At 36.6% G+C, this 20088-nt stretch overlaps 1 protein-coding gene across 1 annotated transcript in view; it reads left to right on the top strand.

Annotated features, from left to right (window-relative positions):
* LOC129273458 (insulin-degrading enzyme-like) overlaps positions 1-20088 on the top strand; it is a 43148-nt gene that overhangs the window by 15320 nt on the left and 7740 nt on the right. Inside the window, exons 7-18 of the mRNA XM_054910489.2 lie at positions 7633-7755; positions 9136-9248; positions 10704-10793; positions 11785-11950; positions 12592-12764; positions 13246-13349; positions 13849-13951; positions 14451-14656; positions 15422-15566; positions 16921-17031; positions 17785-17905; positions 19021-19224. Of these exons, the coding sequence (XP_054766464.2) occupies positions 7633-7755; positions 9136-9248; positions 10704-10793; positions 11785-11950; positions 12592-12764; positions 13246-13349; positions 13849-13951; positions 14451-14656; positions 15422-15566; positions 16921-17031; positions 17785-17905; positions 19021-19224 (1659 nt within the window). The remainder of the gene's footprint in view (positions 1-7632; positions 7756-9135; positions 9249-10703; positions 10794-11784; positions 11951-12591; positions 12765-13245; positions 13350-13848; positions 13952-14450; positions 14657-15421; positions 15567-16920; positions 17032-17784; positions 17906-19020; positions 19225-20088) is intronic.

Here is a 20088-nt window from a genome sequence, read left to right as displayed (position 1 = left end):
GTCCTTTGGCAAAGTAGTAATACATTTGCCACTTTCCACCGAGGTGTTGTAAATGGGTACACGGTAGGAAGGAATTCCTTGAATGCTCAAGTGCCAGATAAGGGTAGCTGTGGTAAAATTGGGTAATAATTTTCAGTGCTTAGAAACATTGCATTTTGTACTATATAATCTCTCATGTTATTACTATTGTTAAAGATGATATAAACCGGTAAATGTTACATTTTAATATGGGTTGTCACAGTAGTTGGTGGATCCAATGGATATATCAAAATTAAGCTTGATTCTTGAATTCATATGGGAGTGACAATCTGAAGAGATTATGGCACTTACAATTTTTTGTCTCGCCTGCATAGCAGAGCGAGACTATAGGCGCCGCTTTTCCGACGGCGGCGACGGCGGCGGCGGTGGCGGCGGCGGCGGCGTCAACATCAAATCTTAACCTAAGGTTAAGTTTTTGAAATGACATCATAACTTAGAAAGTATATGGACCTAGTTCATGAAACTTGGACATAAGGTTAATCAAGTATTACTGAACATCCTGCCTGAGTTTCAGGTCACATGACCAAGGTCAAAGGTCATTTAGGGTCAATGAACTTAGACCATGTTGGGAAAATTATTTTCAAAATCTTAACCGAAGGTTAAGTTTTTGAAATGACATCATAACTTAGAAAGTATATGGACCTAGTCCATGAAACTTGGGCATAAGGTTAATCAAGTATTAGTGAACATCCTGCTCGAGTTTCAGGTCACGTGACCAAGGTCAAAGGTCATTTAGGGTCAATGAACTTTGGTCAAGTTGGGGGTATTTGTTGAATTACTATCATAACTTTGAAAATATATGGATCTAGTCCATGAAACTTGGACATAAGGTTAATCAAGTATTAGTGAACATCCTGCTTGAGTTTCAGGTCACATGACTAAGGTCAAAGGTCATTTAGGGTCAATGAACTTTGGCCAAGTTGGGGGTATTTGTTGAATTACCATCATAACTTTGAAAATTTATGGATCTAGTTTATGAAACTTGGACATTAGGTTAATCAAGTACCACTGAATATCCTATGTGAGTTTCAGGTCACATGACCATGGTCAATGGTCATTTAAGGTCAATGAACTTTGGCCGTGTTGGGGGTATTTGTTAAATTACCATCCTAACTCTGAAAGTTTATGGATCTAGTTCATAAAACTTGGACATAAGAGTAATCAAGTATCACTGAACATCCTGTACGAGTTTCAGGTCACATGACCATGGTCAAACATACCTGCCAACCATTCCGATTTTGGCGGAATTTTACCGATTTTTGGACCTCCATTCCGAATTCCGAATTTTAAAACCAAAATTCCGATTTTTGGGTTACCCGATAATCAATTTAGTGTTGAAATTATTGAAACGGCTGTATGATGCGACTAACGCATGCACGGCTGTAAGATGCGACTAACGCATAAACGACTGGAGCGCACGGCTACGCAAATACACAGTAAACGGCGCGCAAACACTGCTAAGTGCGCAGTTCCATTGCAAATGCATGTGAAAATAACGAGTGTACACGCTATTCTTCGATGTTATCGTTGACTTCCGGAAAAAAATGGCGGCTGATATCGGCTCGCGAAAGTGCCAGTTTTTAGTGAGGACATGTTTTCACAATCCACGAACATCGGAAAACCCGTGAAAATTTCACTTTTTTAGACCCCTTGTTTCCTAACTACGATGTTAAGAATCATCGATGGTGATATTTTTTATGCGAAATATGGTGATTTAGGTAAGAAGAAATCACTTTATTTGAAGTATTGCCCATGCCGGATGATTTTGTAGTGTGGGAGTGAGTTAGAGAATGTGTAGTGTACATGTCTAGAGTGTGTTGGTGATTTCAGTGGTATATTGCTTGTCTGCTGGGCTGCGCTGAAGTAATGGCCGCACACCGACGCAGTTACTCTAACTTTTAGATCTATCCCAATGCAATTTTAACATTGATCTGTACTTTATTTTCTCAAATAATTGTCAAATTTTCGAGGAAGAAAGGAGATTTTCAACTTTTGATCTCAATTTAGCCTTCGAAGTCAAACACCAAATCTACTTGCTTCGCTTGCCTAAACTCCCGGCGCCCGCCGAGTTGCTGCGCCTCAGCCTTCCCGTCTCACCGGCGCACCGCAAGTGCTGTGGTGGGTGCGGGTCGGGCGCATGCAGCCGTTAGTTTCAGCTCCGTTTTTATCATGGTTGAAAATCTGCTTTCTTATACCAACAAACACTTATCCATTGTAGTTTATGATAGAACCTTGTCCTCGGTCAGTAACCCCTGTGTGGTGAAATAAGATTGTCAATGTTTGGCTTATTTCCTCTTGACTTGATGCATGATTGCATTGATGATGTAGGTTGGATAAATAGATGTTTGATTTTTTGGCACATCAATTTTTAATAAAGTAGGGCTAACTTAAATCTAAATTTATCATAAAAAATATGCCCTGGCCCAAAATCCAATTGAATTCTTGAAATAATTTTTTTTTCTAATTGAAAAGAGAATCTGCATCAATCTCTTTCCACCAATAGAGGGCCTCACAAAAATATGCTTAAAATTAAAGTTTTTGAGAGATCTGGTGAACAAGAAAAATTATTCCTTACAGATTTAGATGAAAACAAATTACACCTGAATGAAATTAGGTGGGTTTTTGTCACAAAAGTGATATTTTATATACCTTTTCTAAATTTTTAATTGATAAATTAAGGTCGACTACATGTAGGTCATCCTCTGGTGTGGTAATTAGGGTAAATTTGCTTTAAAAGGTGTAGGGAAATGCTACTTTTACATGGTGTAAATGCAAAGAGTCCTTACCGTTGGAGCGGGCCGGACACCCGCTCGGTGCCGTCGTAGCTTTGATACTGATTTTTTATTATCAAAGGTTGGCAGGTATGGTCAAAGGTCATTAAAGGTCAATGAACTTTAATGACCATGTTCAAAGGTCATTAAAGGTCAATGAACTTTGGCCGTGTTGGGGGCATTTGTTGAATTACCATCCTAACTCTGAAAGTTTATGGATCTAGTTCATAAAACTTGGGATATGAGAGTAATCAAGCATCACTGAACATCCCCTGTGAGTTTCAGGGCACAAAACCAAGTCAAAGGTCAGTTAAGGTCAATAAACTTAGGCCATGTTGGGGTAATTGTCGAAGTGCCATCATAACTTTGAAAGTTTATGGATAGAGTGAATGAAATGTGGACATGGGTGTAGTTGAACAGTCTTAACCCTAACTAGGCCGGGCTTTTTTGGCTGTTCTGTGGCCGGGGGGGGGTTGATTCAACCCCCCCCTGAGATCTCGGCCGTCGTTTGCGCGAGCGCCGCAAAAATTTGCACGCTGGTAGTGTGCGATGTAATCTACAAGGCTGTATGGTAAAATTGTCCAAAATAATGAGATTTTATTTTATATGAATTAATTATGCTAATTTATGCATAAATCATAATTTTTGCTCTAATTCACTAAATAAACCTCCTAATATGCTAATTTTTGGTAAAAATATTCTTTGTAGCATTCTTAACAATGGCAATTGAAAAAAACGTCGGTTTGGAAATCAATTTCTTATGTATTTTATTGTTTTATGAATTTCTTATGTATTTCCTTGTTTTTCAACCTTTTGTTTTTCTTTGTTTTTTTCACCAGATTTATTGCACAACCTTTTTGAAGCATAATTATGCTAAAGTCAATTGCTTTCAGCTGTTTAAAGTAAAAATAATCATATCTTTATGAATAAGATGAGAAAACTCAATTTGCATTGACTTTGTACACAAAATCACGTTTTGGAACAATTTTTGGTCTGACATGCACTTACAAAATGTTGCGTAATTTCGAAACCGCGGACCCGGGCGTCGTAAATTTTGTCTCAAAAGATGCGCGAGACTTAAAAGTATAAACTCTGCGAGTGGCGCGGTCAAAAAATTTTGCACGGCGAAATGATCGCAGAAAATGTTGAGGGGGGGGTTGATTCAACCCCCCCCCCGGCCATTTTAGGGTTAAGTCTCCGTTCAAATGTCATTTATGGTCAATGAACATGGTATTATGTCATTATATGAATGTTTTTGTGAATGATTATTTTATAGTAGTTTTCAAAGTTAGCACTGCTGCTATATTAAATTGCGTAATGCAGGCGAGACTGCCAGAGGCGTTCCACTTGTTTAGAAGTTTATAGTACATTTCAAATCTGGCTATTGCAGTGCCATATATTTCAAAAACATTTTATCATGAATCCTTGGGTATCAGGACAACTACCCCCTGGACAATCACCCCCCGGACAACTACCCCCCGGACAATTACCCCCCTAGGACAATTACCCCCCGGACAATTACCCCCCGGACAATTACCACCTGAGGACAACTACCCCCCGAGGACAATTACCCCCCGGACAATTACCCCCCGGACAACTACCCCCCCGGACAATTACCCCCCGGACAACTACCCCCCGGACAATTACCCCCCGGACAACTACCCCCCGGACAATTACCCCCCGGACAATTACCCCCGGACAACTACCCCCCGGACAACTACCCCCGGACAATTACCCCCCGGACAACTACCCCCCGGACAATTACCCCCTATATAGACAAAGGGAGTGCACAGAGTCATACGTCGGCCGTACGTTTGACGTAAGAAGTACTCAAGGCATTCTCGAGTATCTTGGAATCAAACGTACGCCGTAGGAAAGCTGTAAAATTGAGCTCCATCCATAGGCGGATCCAGGGGGGGGCGAGGGGCCCGCCCCCCCCCCTATCGGCAGAGCAAAACAAATGAAGAAAAAAGGGGGGAAAGAAAGAAAAAAGAAAAAGAAGGGGAAAGAAAGGAGGAAAAATAAGAGGGAGACGAGTGAAAAAAAAAAAGGTCAGGGGATGACTTGGAAAATGATAAAAAAATATATTTCATGTCACTATATTAATTTTTTCGCTCGCGCTTCGGGCTCGCATAGCCTGTTCGATGAGATACACATCTTGCTAAATAGGCTGATATGTAGCTTGAAATGTCAAGTTTTGAAGTCGATTTTACAAAGCATATTTCAGCTCGGACATTATTCATAATTTTGTTTGATTTACAAACTGATTTTTAAGTGCTCTGTTAAATGTCCGTTTTATGGTGTGAATATAACTTGCAGCTTGCGCTATGCGCTCGCATTATTTGATTTGCCAAATTATATAACAAACTACTTAAAACCCCCCTTTTATGACAGTTTACCAAAAATTTCGTCTTACGATTTGCGCTCGCATTTTTGTTAAAAATATATCAACTCACATATCCTATTCATGATTACAAAAGTGCTTAAAATATCCAGTTTTCAGGCCTCAGTGTCAACACATTTTACTCACTCATTTAGGCTTATTACATTAATAAATATGATAATAAAATTTTCATGAATTCTTAATGACTAAATTGTCCCTTTTCAGAAAAGAATATCGACAATATCACAGTTTCATATGTTTCATATCGCGCTCAGGAAGAGGAATAAGAAAGTTGTCATCATTTTCATAAGATGACAAAATGTCCTTAGACCTAGAATGTCCAGGTCCTAGGTCAAAATAATAATGAAGATATCAGCTCGCGCTTCACACTCGCATCATTCACAATGCTTTAGATAGTGCTCAAATTCACAATTTTCATACCGGAATATCAAGTATTTTCCGCTCGCGCTTCGCGCTCGCATTGCTTTTTCGATGAGATTAATATCATGCTCAATATAGGCTGATATGGAGCTTAAAATATCAAGTTTCGAAGTCAATATACAAAACATATTTCATCTCGGATATCGAGCTTTCATTATTTTTTTAATTTACAAATTGATTTTTCAAGTGCTCTGTAAAATGTCCGTTTTATGGTCTAAATATTAATATTTTCAGCTCACGGTGCTCGGTCGCATTATTTGATTTGCATAGGCCTACTTCTTTATAAATTCTTACAAACCGTCCTTAAAATGCACCTTAAACGAATTGTATACTATCATGATTGCCAATTTGTATAGAAAAAACACTGTATTTGATTATGTCATATTGTTTACAATTTAGTAAATTTGGTACTTAATTTCCTTCTTTAATGTTTAATTGCTTTCACCCAAGAATAATACACACAAACACACCATGTAATTTACAAGGTGTTCTTGTGTGTATTATCTTTGCATAAAGTTTTTTAGCTAACTGTATTAAGTTATAAAGCCACATCTTAATCTGGAATGTGCACCAATTGTTTCATAATTCTTAGCTTCTTGTTAGTTGAACTGTTAAAAAAACAGATTTATAGGTCTACTTGACAGTGTTAGTGTTCATAGTTGCGTTATCGACTTTCAATTTTTCTACCTATTAAGGTGGTTTTTTTACGTTTTATCTATTTGCCTGATTTCTTACCTGAAATTAAACCCAAAATAAATATTTAAAAAAATCAGATCAGTTGGAATCAGGGATATTCAGCATATGTGATTATTATGACTAATCGTGTTCAATTGTTCTATGAAAACTTAGAATGAGGGCCAGTTTACAAATTTTCTGATGTATATATGCATAGCCAAACGGGAGGTTTCGGGTGCAAGCCCCCCCCCCCATTTTTCATGATGCAGAAGGCGCCGCTAAACAAAAACAAAAAAGGAAAAAAGAAGAAAGTGAGAAAACAGGAGAAAGAGCAATATAAAAGAGAAAGAAAAAGTTATTAAAGTAAGATAAAGTAGAAAATATTTCGGAAACCTGTGCCACCAACCAAAACTTACAATGGGTCCCGCCTTATTCTAACATTGATGCTGGAGAGAAGGGGGGATTTTCTGAAGGTAATTGTCTGGGGGGTAATTGTCCGGGGGGGTAGTTGTCCAGGGGGTAATTTTCCGGGGGGTAAATGTCCGGGGGGTAATTTTCCGGGGGGGTAATTGTCCGGGGGTAGTTGTCCGGGGGGTAGTTGTCCGGGGGGTAGTTGTCCGGGGGGTAATTGTCCGGGGGGTAGTTGTCCGGGGGGTAATTGTCCGGGGGGTAGTTGTCCGGGGGGTAATTGTCCGGGGGGTAATTGTCCGGGGGGTAGTTGTCTGGGGGGGTAATTGTCCGGGGGGTAATTGTCCGGGGGGTAGTTGTCCGGGGGGTAATTGTCCGGGGGGTAATTGTCCTCGGGGGGTAGTTGTCCTCGGGGGGTAATTGTCCGGGGGGTAATTGTCCGGGGGGTAATTGTCCTCGGGGGTAATTGTCCGGGGGGTAGTTGTCCGGGGGGTGATTGTCCAGGGGGTAGTTGTCCTAGAACCGAATCCTTGTTATATTAAAGTGTTTTTTACTTCCAGGGAATAGATAGCCATAGATAATTTGTGTATGTGGGTGAGTGAGTGGAGAAAAGTGCATGTGTGGAGATCGATTTGGAAGGATCTCTTCAATTTTTTTATATCATGATTCTAAAAAAATTACTGATAGTTAATTGGGAAGTGCTCATTTTAGCATTATCTTGAAATAAGTTACAAGTCATTTTACTGCTGTTTTATGTTGTCAGTGCTGTGATATCCCTCCACTAAAAGAGGTAACACGTTTTATTATAAGGCACTCATTTTTTTGTCAATCTTTTTAGGCTTGTTAAAGTTCAGTGAATTCTTCCTCTTTGATTGAGGTTCTAACTGTCTTTTGCCCATGATATATTTGCTATAGGTAATAAGGATACATTAGCTACAATACCACTGGAAAAGGGGATCGATGTCCGTAAAGAACTCTTAAAATTTCACTCTGATTTCTACTCGTCTAACATCATGGGATTAGCAGTACTAGGAAGAGGTGAGTCCTATTTGATCGATCCATGTCATACATGAACCTAAGATTATTTTTAGTGCTTGGTGGCAGATCAAAGAGCAGTCTTCATCATGATGACATTCAATTGAAGTACTATAATATATGCATAAAGTCAATCAGCAATCGGCTCATATAGTTTTATATTGCAATTGATCTATATCACATATAGAAAACTCATGTCACATGTTATATCCCTTACATTACTAGTACTTTACTATTGTTTAGTTATTAATATATATTGTAAATCATCCATTGGAACTGGGACGGGAGGCTTTATGCCACAGTAATTTAGTTCACTTTTTCTGTCCCTGGTGCTTCCATGGTTGATATTTCTTTTCTTGTAATGTTTATACTGAAATCAGTATTCTTTATAATATTCTTTTCTGAATAAATAGTAATAATATTTTTTTTTTTTTTTTTTTTAATTATGTTTTTATTGTTTTCATAAATAATCAATTACAAGAAATCACAATATTTACATAATTAGACATGATCGTAATCAAACAAAAATAAAATAGTAATAATATTATGCATGCATACCATTGTCATTCCAATCGGGTTACGATGATTAATGGGAAATTTTAGAAAATAACATCATGCATATCTGAGGAGAATTTCATCAACATTTTTTGTCTGACAAGATGACGGATCTGAAAATTTCTGTGATTTTGTTTGGCTGAGAAGCTGAGATGCTATGGTAAATGTCAGATAAAACAGGACTTGTCAGATGAAATGTCGGGCAAGACCTTTAATGTAAAGCTCCCCTGATTGCATTTTTACTCTACTTCATGAACAGCAATAGGGTTATTTTTATCTATTTGGAAAAAAAAAAAGATTATCATCATTTTGTTCATTTTGTTCTTCTTTCACCCATGTATGACAGAGGGGTAATTGCATATTAAAGGCTAGTAAAGGTAAATCTGCCCCCTAAATGTAAAGAATTGCACATGTATTTATACAACCTCCTTACATTACCTGTTGTTTAATACAAATTGCAGTTTGGAAAAAAAAAACAGTAGTAGGAAACATTGGTCCCACATAGAAAAAATTTTCAGTTTTATATTTGAGTTGATGAGAAATTTTGGATCATTTAACAGAGAGCTTCCTGCAGTTCTTTACCAATGCGGAGAATGTAAATGAAAAGGACATCCCTAAATCATAGTGTCGGTGCAAGAACACCCAAAGCGCTGCTTCGGTGCAGAAAAGTCCTTGAGCATCTTGCATTGATACAACAAAATTACTTGAATTTTAAACAAAATGTAATTTAGTATAAACAGAAGTAGGTGTTGTTCACATAAAGAAAATGTGATTTTATTTCGTTTTTAGATAAACATGTATATTTCTGTTGATTGTTTTTATTATTAGAAAGCTTGGATCAGTTATCAGAGATAGTCCTCCAACTCTTTTCCAATGTGGAGAACAAGAACGTAAGGATATCTGAATGGTTGGAACACCCATATGGTAAAGACCAACTCAAGGTAAGGTTTAGTTAATACTGCGGGGTTCAAATCTTCAATTAAAATGTTTGACGTGGATATTGTTTTGTCATAAAATTTCTGGCAGCTTTCCTACTGGTTTCTCATGTTTCTATCTTTTTCCTTTATGCATGAATACTATTTTCAAGGTGTGGTGTGCTACATGTATATCAGAACTATTTTATGTTTAATATCAGATTTCATGAACATTACAGTTTTAAAAATGTAGATAATATCGATCCTAATAATTTTAATTGTGTTGTATGACTGGTCATAGTCTAAGATGATGATGATCTATCAAATTAGATGTACATCATTATTCAAGAAAAACAATTCAATGCACATGCTGATTTTTTTTTGGTGGTAAGTGTAGGGACAGTGATTTTCCGTTTCAAAAAATTGCCTTTTCCGTTTCAGAAAATCTCAAATTCCGTTTCAGCATGTCAGAAAACGGAAATTCTGTTTCCCCATAGACTTTGTACACACGGAAAAGTGACAATTCCGTTTACACATTGAATAGCAAAATCACAACACGTACACTCGCACTGGTCAAAATTTGTATCTGCTACTGTACCAACAACACAATAGAATCCGTTCTAATCGGATCTATGCGGGTGCATAAAATATTTTTACAAACCCATTTAGCATGCATACATCCTCACCTTTCACATTCTTAACTTATTTCACGGTGAAATGATATTTCATCGATAATTTTGGGGTTTTTTGGACATCGTTATCATCAGTTAACGGCTTTTGCCAATCCGCCATCTTGGATTTTAAAACCACGATATCGCGCTGTTACATCTTCAAACGTAGAGGGCAGCAACACACGACCGTGTAGTTGAACGATATGTGTGCATGTGAAGCCCAACCCGGCCGGCCGGGTACGGATGCGGGGTACAATCGAGTGTGCTGATGTCGAGTGCAGTCGCAATGTGTGAATTGTCATGGTAGTAGCAAAGTGAGATCGTGTTTTCTGGGGTTTTGTGGCCATTTAATATTCTCATTTTGTTGTGATTTTGGAGTAATTTCTGTTGCTATTCTGTGAATTTTGAGGGAAAATATGTTTTCCGTGATTTTCCGTTTGAAATTCCACTTTCCGTTTCAAAAGGCCCTTTCCGTGAATTCCGTCCATTTTCCATGATCGCGGAAAATCACTGTCCCTATAAGTGGTATATCAATCAACCCACACTTGATACCTTTAAAACAGTTTAAAAAAAAAAACAGAACAATAACCCTGTTCCCAAGGTATCATCTTTGGCAAGTCATATCTACTCTGATGTTGTGTGACATTATTTATTTGATAATTTTGATGGATATTTTTTGGAATTAATTTTGTGTTGATTACCAAATCTAGAATTTATCCTGATTATTGATATCTGATAAATAATCATGGACAATGGGAATGTTATCATTTGTAAAAAAAAATATTTCTGTTTTTTTTTTGTTGATGTGTAGGTGAAGTTTGAAGTGGTGCCAGTAAAAGATCTGAGACAGCTCAATGTCAGTTTCCCCATCCCTGATCTACAAGAGCATTATAAATCAAAGGTAATCATCAAACCTGCTTTCCTAAATCAATCCTAAGTCTTAATAAATCACAAATTTCAATTAATTGTATTTCACCTTGCAACAGAGAGTATATATATATATATATATTACAGTAGACATTTGCTTTTGATTGTAAACAAGTTTATTCAAGTATAACTGCTGTTTTATGGGCTATTTTTCATTTAAATCTACAAAGTAGATAAGCCTTTATGTATTCATTCATAATATTGTATAGGATATTGCAGTTTGTTTATTAAGAAATATATATTTTAATAAAATTTGTGTATATATTGTTTTAATGTTTTGAAATCAAGTACTATGTATATCATTCTATGTTTATAACCAATGGAAGTGGGGCAGAAGGCTTAATGTCACAGTTACTAGGTTAACTATTTCTGCCCCTGTCATTCCAATGGTTAATTTCTATCATGTATTATTATTTTTGTGTTCTCTGATATGTTATGTATTATTTTCATTTTGCCAAATAATATACAAATAATGAATGTTTATAAGTGCAATGGACAGAATACTTCATGAGGTGAAAGATGAAATGATCCATTCAACGAGGAGTAGCCGAGTTGAATGGATCATTATTTCATCTTTCACCGAATGAAGTATTCTGTCCATTGTAGGAATGAAAAAAACATTCATGATTTGGTTTATATGACACCTGAAAATTGATTTTTTTTTTTATATGAAATTTATGAATTTCGATGCAAAACATGCTCATGCACTGCAAATTCGGTCTGTTGATTGTTACGTCATTACAACATGCGCACTGCTGGTGCCTACAGCTGCAGCAGTCTCGGTGCGCGTGTGCAATGGACAAAATCATATGGATCCAAAATTGCACGATGAATGGATCCTAAATTGCGTGGTTGATGACGTCATTGCAAAATGGGCTGAATGAACGATATCCAACAACCAATCAAATCACAAGAATCTATCTAGGTGTCATATAAATAGTAATGATAATTTTTCTTCTTATCAGCCTGCTCACTATCTAGGCCACATGGTTGGTCATGAAGGTCCAGGAAGTCTACTCTCAGAACTCAAAGCTAGAGGATGGGTGAACACGTTATGTGGGGGAGAGAAAGATGGCGCCAAAGGATTTGCCTTCTTCATCATCAATGTTGACTTGAGTGAGGAAGGATTAGGTAGGTCCCAGCAAGGACTGAAATTTATTTGAGAAATACAACACAAGAGCTATTCAAACCTATTTGTTTCTATTTTGTACAAATTTATTTGTACTATAATTAATGATAAATTCAGATACATGTATTTTCATCTGAATTGAATAATTTCAGGGTTTCAGGTATGAGATGATGGTTTATATGTTTGGTTGAGGGTTTGACTGTTATGGCAATTGTCAGGTAAAACATATTTCCTTTCATGAAATGCTCCTCTGGGTACTGTTCCATAAAGAGTTACAACTATTGTAACTTTGACATGATGGCAATTTCCATGGAAACATGGCTTAGCAGCCAATCACAATCAAGGTTTCCAAGGTATTTGCTAGAATGTCAAAGTAACAATAGTCTTAACTCTTTATGAAACCGGGCCCCTGGTCGAGTATTCAATGATCAGGTCAAATTTTTGAAGATTTCTGGAAAGGGGCAAATTATGGCTGTTTATCAGCGTTACCATGGTAGTTACCAATGGATGGTATAGTTACCATAATGGCAACTTTTGTGCAACAGGGCCCAGGTCTAGTATCCAATGACCAGGTCAATTTTTGAAGGTTTCTGGAAAAGGCTCAAATATCATATTTATCTGTGTTTGCATTTTTTGCCAACAGATCATGTTGATGATATCATCCTGCACATGTTTCAGTATCTGAACATGTTAAGGAAAGAGGGTGCCCAGCAATGGGCCCATGATGAATGTAGAGATCTGGATGCCATGAGGTTTAGATTCAAGGATAAAGAGAGGCCCTCGGGGTACGTCACCAAAGTGGCTCATCTCTTACACGTAAGGCTAGCTCTTGATTTTGTCTTAAAGTGCAATATACGTTTTTAATCCTCGAATATAATTCATGTCTTTGAAGTAAATATGACCATTAATAATGATTTTGATTAAAGCCATTATTTCACAGCCACACAGACCTATAATAAGACTCCATAATAAGATATGTAGCCATGTATTATATACTCCCTGCAATAATGAATAATTTCCTTCTTTGATATTTACAGCTTTCATACCACCTTATTTTCAAAGAAATAAATGTTTTAATATGCTTCCAGTCACTGTTGTTTTTCAATGGAGATCAAAAGACCATCATATATTTTTTTTTCAAACCAAATATTCACAAAATTTTTCGAATTGACTGATGAAAAGGTGTATGATTCAAGACTATTGTAATGTACATGGACCTATGCTTATGACAGATTTGTTGTGTTCTGAGTTTTGTCCCCCTGAGGATTTTTAATCTTATGAAATGTATGTCTTTCAGGACTACCCCATGGATGAGGTGTTAAGTGCTTCGTATCTGATGCCTGAGTTCAAACCAGATGTGATCACTGAGATCTTGGAAAGGCTCACTCCAGAAAATATCAGGTTAGATAGAAACCCTTAGAATATGTATGCACTTTCGTCTTTGTTTTGATTTAAAACTTCTGTGTTTTGAAGTTCAGACACCAAATTACACTGAAATGATATGATAAGCATTTTGCATAATGTTTTGTGTGCATTCATTTTTTGTTGTACTGCAAGAGGCTGTTTGTTGGATTTAATATCTGCTTGTAAACCAAAACTCACACATTCATCGTACTGATGATTCTTGTGCAAAGCCTTACACATTTTTACCAATTCTATAACCTTAGAAACCATTGTTATTGTTACATGTGGTATAATGTAACAATAATGTATTAAAATGTATTAAATTAAAAATTTAAGGTTTGATTTGCATTGATCAGATCATGGTAAGAAATGTAAAACTTTGGACAAAAAAATAAGGAAAGATAATGGGGTAAGAATATGAAAAAATGTTAATGTATAATTTTTCTGTTTTATTAGTATTATACTATAACCATATTTTTCCATCTTTGTATTCCAGAGTAGCAGTTGTGTCCAAATCCTTTGAGGGTAAAACAGAGAAGGTTGAGAAGTGGTATGGCACAGAGTACAGCATCAGGAATATAGAACCGAGTTTGATCAAGGTTAATATTGCTTACTTATTCATGGAATATTGTTGTATTCATTGATAAGCAAAACATAGATTTACCAAATTATTCATATTTGTAGATGATTTTATTTTTTGTGGAAATTTATCAATTAAGAAATGAGGATTTGTCTCATCATTTGAAAGATGAAAGTGATTCAAAGTTTCTTTATTCATTCAATTTTGATTATTATTCATGAAAAAAAAATTAGTTCCTTTTTATGTAGTCCATACATTGATCAGTACATTTAAGGGGAGCATTTTCACAAAGAAATTTTAAATGATTTTTATTTCAAACTGTTGTAAGCTATTCAAATCCTTGCACCTGATTGGCTGAGAGCAAATTATGAGTGGATGTTACTGTCAAGGACGAAACACACCCCAGGTCATGAGTTTGGTTGATCACATATATATTACAGGAAAACATCTTTTTAAGCACATCAATTTTACAATCTAGTCCATTTTTGTTCTTCTATCCTTTTTCCCCCAAACTTCAGAGGTGGGATGAAGCCGGCCTGAATGAAAAGTTCAGCCTCCCTCCCAGGAACGAGTTCATCCCGACAAACTTCGAGCTTGCCCCCAGGGAGAAGGAGGGCATGTCCACACCAACGATGGTCAGAGAGACCCCTCTCAGTAAACTATGGTTCAAACAAGATGATACTTTCCTACTTCCCAAGGCCTGTATGCTGCTAGAAATATCAAGGTACACCCACTGTTGTTATTATGCAGAGGCATAATATTTTCAGATTGTCCATCTGTCCATCCCGTTGTTCTTGCGATAAAGTAAATAATCGTTTAATGGTCAAAGGTCACAGAGTGATAGAAGTCTTTATTGAAAAATTTAATAAGTTGTGAGTGTAATATATATTTTGTCTGGACACAGCAGACGCATAACTGTATGCAGTCAAGAATCCATGTTAAATAGATCTATGGCCCAAACTCACGTATGTCTGCCATGTATGATGTTAGCCTTCATTAGCATTCTGTAATATGCATATAGTGCTCATACTACCCAAAGCGAACACATAATTGAACCTACTATAGTATGCATAAATATGTATGTATTGCCCATGAGTAAAGTTGAGGAAATTCACGAGACGGCTCGATTTTGTACACATAGAGGCTTAAAAATCTAGGTAAAATCATGGTTTCTAATAAAATGCTTTTGATTATGCATTAACTGTGTAACCCTTTGTGTACATGTATATATTCAGACTTGACCTGCAATAATGTCCTTTCCAAATCTGCATTTTATTTGACTGACATCATTGTGGGCTCCAATTCTAATGAATACAACCTTCACCTTTACCACTTCTTTGTTTTAAAAAAAAGTATATCTCTGCTTAGATGACATTAATTTTGCATCTCAATAGTTCAACTTTCAGGAAATTGAAATAACTGAAAAGAGTTTTTTTGTCAGATATTAATTCAAATATTGATTTGAATCATGTGTTATTTGTCTTTTCAGCCCCCTGGCATACATTGATCCCCTGCATTGTAATCTGACCTCAATATTCTGCACCTTGTTACGGGACGCCCTCAACGAGTATGCATATGCAGCAGAGATTGCTGGAGTTAGTTACTCAATAGACAGCACTATCTATGGTTTGGAGGTGAGTTCAATATGATTTATTTCAACCATTATGAAATACAAGATTAAATAGCAATACATTTACAGAGTATATAATGAGTGTATGATTTCATGTTTTTTTTTTCTTTTCATTTCATGTTCATTTCATTGATATCATTATCAACAAAATATCAACAAAGTAAATACAATGATAACAAGTCAATGTAATAAACAACATACCAAGGTCATTAAGGTTGTGTGTTCGAATCCCACCAAGGCCTAGCGACCTTTGGCAAGGCGTCAATCCACAATTTGCCACTCTCCACCCAGGTGTTAAATGCGTACCCGATATGATGCGAAAGCCTATGTAGTATGCCTAGTAATTGAGTCTTGGAACTCTTGTTGGAATGCTCCCCAGGGAGTGGAGAAGGTGCATACATTGTATGCGGGCATGCAAGGATCCGATGACCGGGGTAATAATATATCTGTAAAGCACTTACAGACGTCGTTCCGATGTGTTTTAAGTGCTATATAAATGCAGAATATTATTATTATTATTAAAGCAACTTAAACTAGACATGTTATGAAAAAATAAAGACAAAGGATTATATGATTTATAATTTGCAAAAATGGAGGAACCCACTGGAGAGCTGCAAAGCATGTATATTGTGGGCTCCTCAAAGTATGACAGATTGGAACAAAATTTTGATGTAAACGTGTAAGAATAAAAGCTCAAGTTGTTCGCCGATGATTTCATCAGACAGATATTGGCCATCTGACACCCATTAAGCTAGCTCTGGCACATACTCTGCTTGCATCAAGAGCAGTTGTTGCTTATTGCCCTGTTTATCCATATACCCCCAAAGACCTACTCTGTGGTGAACCAGGAATCTTAGGCTGCTGATTTCCTTAATTTGCTTGCTCTTGTATCTTGTGATGCCATAAAGTTGTGCAGCTGCATTGACTATGGTAATCTTGCACTGCTGTACCACACCATTTGATGAACAAGTTTAGATTTTGCTTTAAACATTAAAGCATTAGAGCTGCAGTACAATGAATGGGAGCAAGACAGCATCATTATTTATTTTGCAGTGGTGGCCTACCATAATTCATTGGCAGATTGATATACCTGTCAGGTGCAAGAATTACAATCATTAGGCATTTTGCAAGTTGCACTAATAAAGGGGCTTTCACAATCGCTCTTGCAATCGTATGCGATCATTTGGTCACAATATATGTTGCACACAATCGCAACGGTTGTAAGCACTCGCACCACCAATTGTGAAAGGGGCTTAAAGTAAAGCTTGAAAGATGAATTTTCTTTTTTATCCACTGTTAGATTTGTGTTGATCCTTCATTGATTTGTTTCTTTCTTCCATTGTTTCATTTTTATGTAGGTCGGAGTGGGAGGCTACAGTGATAAGATGGCTCTCTTACTACAGAGAGTCTTTGAGAAAATGACTAACTTTGTAATCAATGAAAATAGGTTTGATGTCATCAGAGAAACAGTGAGTACATTCATCTACCTTCCAACTGGTATTCTGGGTCGTGTCTTGCAAAAAGTTGTGATTGATCCAATCAACCTCAACTTTATGGAAATCCATCAATGTCATCATTTTTCCTACCTGAAATTTGCACGATGTCCTTTGTAAACAAGTAGGAAGGACATTGAATGATCAAGACAAACAATGGATGTAGAGTTGTACATTATCTAGAAAACATTGTGAATAAACATGCATTTGAAATGTTGGCATTACTGGCTTTCAAAAGTTGTGGTTGATCAGATCAGTCGCAACTCTTTGTAAGACGGGGCCTTGATTTTAAAGCTAAACACATAAGAGCTTGCTTCATTTTTATGAGAATTGTGTATGAGATATCAGACTATCATTGTTAAAGTGTTTGTGATCCAGGCATCAGACACATTTATAAATAAATATCCAGTTATTAGAGATGATTGCTTATCTTCCTTAAATGTTTGACATGTAAGCTGTGGAGTGACATCTTTTATCCTTTTATCATAAAACTTTGCTCTTAGCTCATTATTAATGATTCTGCCGTAATCATAGTCACTGTGATTTTAATTGATGAAAAAGGAAATATTACTTTGCCATGTTTCATAAAACTCATATTTAAAAAAATTAATGATCATATATATTACTAAAAGCTAAACCAATTGGCATGCACATCTTGGCATTATAGTTCTTTGTATTTTGATGTGACACAATCCTAAACAAATGTTATTCTTTTCATTATTTCTCTAGTATTCAAGAATGTTGTCAAACTTCCATGCAGAGCAACCTCATAGACATGCTGTGTATTATACATCAGTGCTAGTAGCGGAGCAGGCCTGGACCAAGCTGGACCTAGCCCAGTGTATGGATGGTAAGGTTCCTTAAAATAGTTTTAAAATTTTGTAATATTGAAGTTTTGATAGTGTTACTATTTACTGTGATATGAAAAATTGAAAGCAATAACATACTTAATCAACTTGTAGTTCTAATAGATGAAAAGACTGGACCAAGCTAGACCTGCCCAGTATACATGTATGGCATTGTAAGGTAGCCTCAAATACACAAGACTTCCATAAAATCAGGTTATTATAGGATAACTAGATTGTAAGAACATGGGGGGGGGGGGCATTGGGAAAAAAAGTTAACTTATTTCTGTTTGATTTGATTACAGATCTGTTTGCAGAGTATCTAAAACATTTTGTGTATGTACAGAAGCTGTAATATTTGAATATTGGAACAGGCAGGGAATTAAAACATGAGAGGGTATAAGCCAATTCGTAATTCCATTCTGCGCATGATAAGAAAATTCTGCACATGATCAGAAGAAGGTCATTGGTAATAAAGTGACATGGTGGTTTAATATTTAATGAGATAAGCACCAACTTTGATGTCTTGATTATTCATATATTCTTTTGAAGTGTGTTTTTTATTAGATCCACAAAAAAAACAATACGTCCACTAGCAACTGGTATTTCACAGTTGGCTAAGTACATTGTTATATAACAACATGGTAATAATGTATTCAAAGTAGAAATGCAACAAATAGCTTCATAGACTGTTCATTGATGTGCTATTCTAGTCACCTGTTCTATTCCGTTTCTTCATTCTGCTATGCAAGGCATGCTTACATAATATCCTGCTTTGAAATCTGTCTATCATAATGAAATAAATGAAAGGTCATTTGACCAAAATTGCTCATGAAGTGACTATGAAATGGTCTATAGGAAGAGTATACTTGAAATGTGAATATTACTTGAAATGCATTGCTTTTGTGAATGGGGAGAGGAAAGCTAGGTTTCTACATATATGTTACATAATAAATGTTGGAAATCTTTTTATGTTGAAGATAGCAAATTGAAAAAAAAATCATACATACCATTTTTTTTTCACATTTCCAGGATTTTTTAAATCAAAATGATTCCTTCTTTAATACTGCTTTTTGTTATTGATTACATTTGTTCTGTCTTTTATTTTTTATCTTTTTAGAGGTTACGTTGGAGAGGTTAAAGAGCTTTATTCCTCTGCTCCTGTCCAACCTCCACATGGAGGCCCTCTTCCATGGTAACGTAGCCCAGGAGCAGGCAGCCTCCACCATGGAGAGCCTAGAGAATATCCTCAAGACCAATACAAGGAGTAAACCGCTCCTTCCCAGTCAGCTGAAGAAACAGAGGGAGATTCAGCTACCAGATGGTGAGATACAGGGGGGGGGGGTGTTGGTTATTGAAAGATGAAAAAAGAGAGGGAGGATGAGGGGAAAGAGAATGATAATGGAGGGAATGATGACTTTGGGGATGAAAATGGTGATGGTGATGATGATGATGATGATGATGGTGATGGTGATGGTGATGGTGACGATGATGGTGATGATGATGATGACGATGACGATGACGATGATGATGATGATGAACATCCGGCCGGTGCCCTCTTTTTGAGAGTCATAGCCAATATTTTTATGTAAATATGCCGTTCATACACAAGTGTGCCCCCCCCCCCCCCTTTTGAGAATCACAGCATTTTTAATGGGAATGTGACATTCATACACCAGTGAGGTTGTCAAATTTTACGTGGGACAAAATGACCTTCATTTTGTAGTGAAAACTTTTTTTTGCTTGTCAAATTTTCTTAGGGAAAAGGCACCCCCCCCCCCCCTTTGGAAAATCCTGGATCAGCGTCCCTGAGGATGAAGCTAATGAAGTTGATGCAATTAATGATGCTGGTGATTATGATGATGGTGATGATGGTGATGATGGTGGTGATGGTGGTGATGGTGTTAATGGTGATAATGATGATGATGATGGTGATGGTGATGATGGTGATGATGATGATGATGATGATCATCATCATCATCATTCATCATGGGTTTGGTGAGGATGATTGATGATGATGACGATAATTGTGTTGATGATGATATTGAAAATGATAATGATGATAGTGATGAAATAAGTTATAATGAAAAAAATCATTCAATAGAAAACATGACTCTATTATCTGTCATGGTCATGAAAAGCGTAAGTTGTGCCTTTTGATGAAAATGTTTGCCATCTTTCAAGTTTA

This window comes from Lytechinus pictus, chromosome 12 (genome assembly GCF_037042905.1).
Source record: "Lytechinus pictus isolate F3 Inbred chromosome 12, Lp3.0, whole genome shotgun sequence".
Lineage (NCBI taxonomy): Eukaryota > Metazoa > Echinodermata > Echinoidea > Temnopleuroida > Toxopneustidae > Lytechinus > Lytechinus pictus.
Note: the sequence above shows the minus strand (reverse complement) of the source record. Positions and strands in the feature narration are given on the sequence as shown.